At 36.4% G+C, this 7696-nt stretch overlaps 1 protein-coding gene across 1 annotated transcript; it reads right to left on the bottom strand.

Moving 5' to 3' along the window:
* Positions 1–3193: 3193 nt before the first annotated feature.
* LOC139152868 (glycine N-acyltransferase-like) lies at positions 3194–4075 on the bottom strand. The gene has a single exon (XM_070726221.1). The coding sequence runs from the start codon at positions 4073–4075 to the stop codon at positions 3194–3196; it is 882 nt and encodes a 293-aa protein (XP_070582322.1).
* Positions 4076–7696: the final 3621 nt, after the last annotated feature.

Here is a 7696-nt window from a genome sequence, read left to right as displayed (position 1 = left end):
TAATCATTTAACTGTTGATCGCTCTGTTAAAAACACAAACAAAAAACAAAAAAGATGCTATCAGCTGAATTGATTATGATAAGACTGTGTTTCTAGTCATCTGTAAACGATGCGATGATCAGTTTATTTACCGTACTTATGTAAGGTTGTGATGAACACTGTAAAGAAAATGTATGTAAATGGTCCGGTCCACTCTGTAAGTTTTGAAAGGATAACTGGTTACATTCTACCATGCATGATGGTTCCTGCTCTTGAAAATTATTTACAGTGGAAAGAGCCATTGTAGTTCATTGAAGCTGTTTATAAGGGACAATACCTATAACTTCTGACATCTTGAAAACCTTTGTTCGTATTAATATAGTTCAACTCGCTGAAACATCAGTTCCACAAAGTCTTAATGGCAAATACTTTTCATAATCCTGCGATGTAGTAGCAATTCTATGTTGAGTGTTTCATCATTGTTCAGGATGCAAAATGCAGCTATGTCGCATATCTCTGAGTACGTGAAATTTTGTTTACAGCTTGTCACAACATTACTGAAAACATAACACAGCAATGGTAACTGTCTGTTCACATTGTACATCACAACAGTCAATTGCTATTTTGTCAGCTCTAGAAACTACATGTAGTTTTTTTTCCATCGAGCATTTTCCCCAGTGCTCATACCGTTTTTCAAAAAAGGGATTATACAATGCATTTTGGGTAGCTGTCTGCTTTTGGAATCAGAGGTACAAATCACCTGTAGAGTTCAAGGTCTGTTTTGTTTTCTTTAATAAGTACTTCCAGCAACTCCATATTTGTTTGCCGGTGAAAACAGATTCGTTGAAGTAACATGGTAAATGGTATGTCAACTTAAACGTTTCAGTCAACTTAACTTTTATTTTATATCAGTAATAATATATCCCTAATTAGGAAAGTTCACTGTATATACAAATAAGAAATTTGTTGAAATAAAATGCCTAATGACTGTGTATAATATTGTATCACAGCATCATCAATGTATACAGCAAGTTTGGTCAATTTTGGTCGAGTCAATCAAGATATAAATCCTAAATCAGCAAAGTTCATAAAAATATTCAAATTAAGCATTGGCTGAAGTAAAAATGTTTGATGCATTTCAATTCAATGTTGTATCATAGTATCGTCGATATACATATCAAGTTTCGTCAACTTTGGTGAAGTCAATCTATATCCAAACTTTGGTGAAGTCAATCTATATCTATTACATAATGTATATATACATATAGACATACATTTATACATAATATGTATATATATATATATATATATATATATATATATATATATATATATATATATATATATATATATATATATATATATATATATATATATATATATATATAAAATTAGGAAGTTCAATATGAAAATTAAGGATCGACTGAAGTGATGACTTTCAATTTTGGTGACTTTCAATAATTTAAAATCATAGTATCTTCAATATACATACCAACTTTCGTCGATATTGATAAAGTCGATTCAGATAAAGTTCATTAAATATTCAAATAAGGAATGGGCTGGAATGAAAATGCTTAATGACTTCCAACTACGTTACATCATAGCATCCTTCCATGTACATACAAAGTTTTGTCAATTTCGGTGTCAATTCAGATATATCCCAAATTAAGAAAGTTTATCAAATATGCAAATTAGCAATTCTCTTTCATGCCATCCCGTTAATATCTTTCACGGTTGATATATCAACATCTTATCAACATTTGTAGCAAGTCTCATGAAATTGTGTGCAGTCGTTCTGAATGTATGTCCGTTTATTCTAAAATCATTAATTATGCCAATGAGCAAAATGTGTGTAAGGCATACCAACCAACACTGATCAGTTCTTGCCATTATCAAACTGAATCTATGTACCAGATTTGATTCTGATCTGATGAGCCGTTTTTGAGATATTGGGCAAACAGGCAGACAGACATTGCTGCGGCATAAGCTCACGTGTGTGAACACGTGAGCTAATCTTTGAACACGTGAGCTAATGTCGCAGCGAGCTAAAAATGATATATCGTAAAAATGATAACTTAAAAATGCTATTTTGGACCTCAAAAAAATCGTTGAAAATTGCTAAATTGCTTAAAAGTATTGGAAGTATGAGAATATTAAGCGACTTAAACTATATGGACTCTGATGGAAGTGCATTCCGCAAGTGTGCATGGAGTAACTCATCCTGCAGAGTTTTGATCCAGGCCGATTGTTTTCAATAATGTAGTTGAGTCTATCTGAAGGAAATCGTATGGGATGAAAGAGGGTAGAGATAAGAGATGAAAAATTATAATCGTGCACCTTTGACAGAGACAAATTATTTAAATTTTTACTGATATTTGGAATTAAAAATTCCCACTATCCTTATCTTATCTCTATGGGGTGAAATAACAACTTACAAAAAAACAAGACAGTGAAATCTTCATATTTGCCAAACGAACTTCAAATGCATAAGTAGCAGATTATTAAAATAGTGTCAAAATTGAAGAGTGCAAATATCTGTCCCTTCGGTATATTTTACATTATGAGCAATGGTGAACACGTACAGTAGATCTGAATTAGAGCATGTTGAAATATCTGTGTTCAAGGTGTCTTGGTTTGGCATGCTAGAGTACCATTTTTAGAAAGGGGTTTTTTAGTGATCAGTATGCTGGCCAATATGTTTCGCCACGCGTACCACGTCTTTTAGAGGGCAGCGTGTGGAGGCCTTTGGTATTTTGTTGTCCTCTCAATTTTGCTGGACAGTAGCCCCTCGTTCCATGTGTACACAATATCATGTAACGTCTAAATCGACTGATAAAACATTAGTGCACAGATATCCGTTTATGCTGGCCAAAAATGTTTCGCCGTACAAGAAGTCAGGCTGCCGAATCAGCACTACCATTAACGGGCCTCGCTTTCCCGACTCATATAATGCATACCACGTCTTTAAAGATGGCAGCATGTGGAGACCATTGATATCTGGTGATTCGTATTAATAACAATTATAACTACAAGTAAGCTTTTCTATTTTAAAAAATTATCTAGCCTAAAGTATTGCCTGGAGAATTAAAAAAGTCATAGTCTAACTCGTTTCTTGTTTTTTTTCGAATGCCCTGAAAAAGAATCACAGACTTGAGCCTTATTATCGTCGAAAATCTAACAAAATCTGCCGTCGTCTCCGTCCATGGTTTTGTGACTAATTGTAAACATGTTGGTGGTAGTATTGTAAACCCCACTCCTCTCCTCGACGTTGAAATCCTAGCTTCGTGAGCCCTCCTTTTGATGCTTCATTTAATGGTGAAATTATAGCGAATGGGATGTCATTTGATTGTAGGACAAGTTGGGCTAACTTTGCAGCCAAAAAGGTGGAAAAGCCCCGTCTTCGGTAATGTGGTACTGTGTGTGCCATACCAATGTCACCGTGTTCTTTGATGACGGCCCAAGACACAGGATCTCCTTTCTCGTTGAAGACTGCGAGATTCTGTTGGTATTTTATCGTGTTTTCAAATCTAGACAGACGAGGAGGTTCACCGTGGCCATACGATGCTCGCAATTCTTTCGCGTGTTCAGGACGTAACGGAGCAACTGTGAAGTCAGGAGGAAGCTGTCGCTTCGTGGCATTTGTGATGGATTCGTTCATGGTGTCAAGGACATAAGACTGTGCATGTTTATTCAATTGTAATGACATATAAAACTCATTGGTCAATAGCTCGCTGATGGACTTGTCGTTGGCGTGTTTGGACATTGCACAAACAATGTTGGAATTCTTTCGCAAAGGGACAACACCAGGCGTTTGTAGCAGAACTTTCAAGTTGGCAGAATCCAGTGTGTATACTAAATAGAACAGTTCGCCCCTTTCACCTGCTGCACCTGCCTCTTCTTGTGCATACCAGATGGCTACTATACTTGTTAGCGTAGCAAGATCCTGGCAGTCTATGTACACATCAATTTTAGGCCACGTGTTGTCAGTCTTGAGACTGTTCTTCAGCAAATAGTAAAGACTGAGACATTCTGGCAAACGTCCTTTTAACATTTGCACAAGTTCCTTGATTTCTACCGATGCCAACTTCCGTCCCATTGTTCCTGTAGGAAAAAACATATCTTGTGATGATGAGTATTCAATTAAAACGATCCCAGTCTTAAAGCTGTGACCACAATAATGGATAGTGTACTTGATTTATCGACAACTGAATTGTTCCTTCCTATAGTGCATGGATGACCTGCGGAGTAAGGTGAGAGCCATTCGATTTTGCCGGGAGGATGGCTAGGGGAAACGGGTATGGTGGGTGATTTTCCCCACCACAGTGACAGCAAATTTTTTCCTATTGTCAGGTCTATATCAATTTCTTTTGCACATGTGGAAGCAATGTAAACTTTTTTTTCGTGAATACCAGATTTTAATGTGCGGTTCTTGAGTTAATTACATGTCACTGGTAAACAACTGCACATTGTCAAATAACGAGTAGTATTTTATGTGAGCACAGTACAGATGACATTAAATTAGAGGACAGAAATTGTGTAAAACAAATGATTTTCTCCAATAAATTCTTTATTGAATTTAGTCGTAAAAAAACCGGAAAAAACTACCAGAGCATCGTGTCGAGGTGCAAGAGGCCAAAGGGTGTGAGCGCGAGACGTTAGCCTTTCGCATCGGAAATATCTAAACCTGGATGTGTGCATTGATGCAATCTGGTACGATCTAGGAGATATATTTTAAAATTTGTTTGTACTAGATAAAGCCATTTCAAAAATGACATAGGACACCACAGGAAGTGTCCTCCCTCTCGCATCAAAAATTTTGAGATATTGATATGTACAGTGGTGCAGTCTGAGGTGTTTTCATTTTTTTACACTGGGTAAGACTGTTTGAAGATGACATTAGACACTGATATTTTTGTCATACTTTTTGAATTTTCAGTGTTTGAGTAACAAAAGCTGATGATCAAAATTAAAGATATTTGACTTAATGCATTTTGAAAATGTTTGCCCCGCCGAAGGCGGCGATCCCGAGGGCATGAGAGAATTAGACAGTCAGAGTTTCCAAATTTTGTGGTGAAGTAAGGCATATGAATTTTCCATCAAACGTGCGATTGTGACACCAGGCCGTGTTAACTTTCTCCAAAACTATCGTTCGACCAAGAATAGGGAAGCACTTTTGGAGAACAAATGTGGGGTTACTACCACGGCTCGTTAAATGTTATTGATATTTTATTGACTTCCCTCTTGTTATTCATAAAACATGGAGTGGAGGTGAAGGTCAATGTAAGGTACAATTTATGTTGTTTTTTCTTATGTTTTTTATGTCTTTTTAATAGGTGGAGAAATTTATATCAGGGACCGTCGTAAGACAATTTTTTTTTTGAAATTTTAACTGTTGTTGATGCCCTTAGGTGCTGTCTGAGAAAGGCATTTGCTGGCAACACTATGTTATATTTAAAAAGACTTGGACAAAAGTAAGAGTTTTTTTTTATGACGGAGAGTACGAGGTGTGGTACGTATTCCCCTGTTAATACGGTAACTTTAAATTGATCAAACCAATTTTGGTGAACTTGGGTACAAACTAGTGATATTGCTTAATAAAAAGTTTTGCTGTCAACAAAGAAAGAAAGACTTTCAAAGGAGAGTCATCACAGGAGGAGAGTACGGGAGGAAGTGCCCCCACCCCCCCTCGGAGGGCAACTTGTGGCACAGTGATTCAACCGAGTTTGATGGCCATATGCGTTATCTGAATAAGATAAGTGCTGAAAACCATCTTCCGTTTTCACAGACGAAAACCAAAATATGTGCCTGTTTGTGAATGATCCGTGACACCGACAGGCAGTATAACAATTTGTATTAACACAATTTGTGTCGCGTACAAAAGTAGGTCATACTTTAGAGCGATATGGCTGGGTCTAACGTAGGATGTTGTGCGAGTGTTAGACCTCAAGCCCGGACCCAAACATCCGCTATGTGTGTTTTAATCCCGCGTGATATTGTGATGATTAACGAATTCGAAGTTGACATCACTTGATGTGATATACAACATTGTCCTGGAAAATCCTGCCGTTGACAGTGCTGTTACAGCCATGCATCTGATTTCGCTGCTGGCTGCCCGTTTCTAATGAGCACACATATGTACATTCCCTCTCTAAAATTATGGGGACTCGATCTGAGAGGTAATCAGACATACCTGATTTTTACGTTGGATAGACAGACGGATAATCACGACGATTTCCTTCTGAGTAAAATGTCACCCAGCCCCTGGAAGATTGCGGATCGTGATGGAGGGCATGAACGGTGAACTCTATATATAAAGACAGGTCACATGCAAACTTAAGTGTCTGTGTTTGTGTTCATATGGCACCATTCAATACATTTACAGGTCAACCATATCTAAATGAACGCTGAGTGCACAATCGTGGCACATTTCGGGCAGTTATCAAACCTTCAAAAACAAAAATCGAAATGGAGCTAATTTTCAATTTTCAAATGATTTAATTATCTTGATTTTTACCTCCCATTTGCCATACATATATGGCAATTGGGAGGTTATATGGTTGAAAAAAGTCTGTATGTGAGATGTCTGTCTGTATGTATGTATGTATGTATGGATGTCTGTCCGTCCAACGCAAAAACTCAAAAACCGCTGCACGTATTGAGCTGATTTTTGGTGTAGTGATGCCATATATGATGTAGATGTGCCGTTGTTAAAATGAACTATTTAGTCCCATAGATATGCTAATGAGGTAGAAAAAAAAGCGAAAATGGTCAAAAATCAATAACTCAGGAACTACTCATCTGATCATTGTCATATTTGGGTTGTAGGTACCTTGGGTCCAACTCATTTAAACATATAGATTTGATGTCAATATTTGATGCTTTCTATTTTTAATGAATTTTTTTTCTTTTTTTGCCATTTTAGTAAAAAATCTTTTCCTCTTAAACCAATGGTTGGATTGCTTTAAAATTTGGCATGCAGGTACCTTGTGAAAACTCAAAATAGAATTCATCAAAATTATGGCACAATTTGCAAATTTGTATTTTTGGGCAATTTTGCCATTTTTGTTTAAAAAAATCTTCTTTGAAACTGTGTATGCCATTACTTTCTAATTGGGTGTGCAGGTTCCTAGGAGTGACCTGAAGATGACTCTCTGAACTCAAGCTGAAATTTGCAAATTTTGTGGTACTTTTTGTCATGCTTTCAAATTTGGTACATAGGTGAAATGTAGTAGGTCATTCATTCAAAGTCAAGTACTGCCTGTGTGAATGAGCAGATTATGATTGTGCTGTTCCAGGCTGAGGTGCTATTTATAGGAATGATGCAATGTTAGACGGTAATTGATGTTTACTGAATTTGACTACATTGTAAGTAACTCTTGTACTGTATAAATCCTATCAATTTACCCAGAAAAAATAATTAAATATGATTTTAAATAATTGAATTAGTGAGGATATCAACAAAGCCAAAATAATTTTAGTGTAGAATTATTAGAAAGTTCAACTTTTTGACAGTTCATGGTGAAATGCTTACCATCTTGGAGGATTAAAACATGTAAAGGCAACTTTCCTGAATCCCAACTTTGACATATTCTGAACCGTCATTTATTGTGCTCTGTATGTTATCTAAAAGAAATTGCTCATAATAGTTTGTCATGATAGGTTGGTCACATAAATAGAGATAGAGAAAGTTCCAATTTCCATTTATGGTTGACTTGGT

This window comes from Ptychodera flava, chromosome 16, assembly GCF_041260155.1.
Source record: "Ptychodera flava strain L36383 chromosome 16, AS_Pfla_20210202, whole genome shotgun sequence".
Taxonomy (NCBI): Eukaryota; Metazoa; Hemichordata; class Enteropneusta; family Ptychoderidae; genus Ptychodera; species Ptychodera flava.
The sequence above is the reverse complement of the archived record's forward strand: the minus strand, read 5'-3'. Positions and strand labels throughout refer to the sequence as shown.

Excerpts from the sequence above, each read along its gene's own strand:
- LOC139152868 (XM_070726221.1), bottom strand. The coding sequence starts at position 4,075 with ATGGGACGGAAGTTGGCATCGGTAGAAATCAAGGAACTTGTGCAAATG.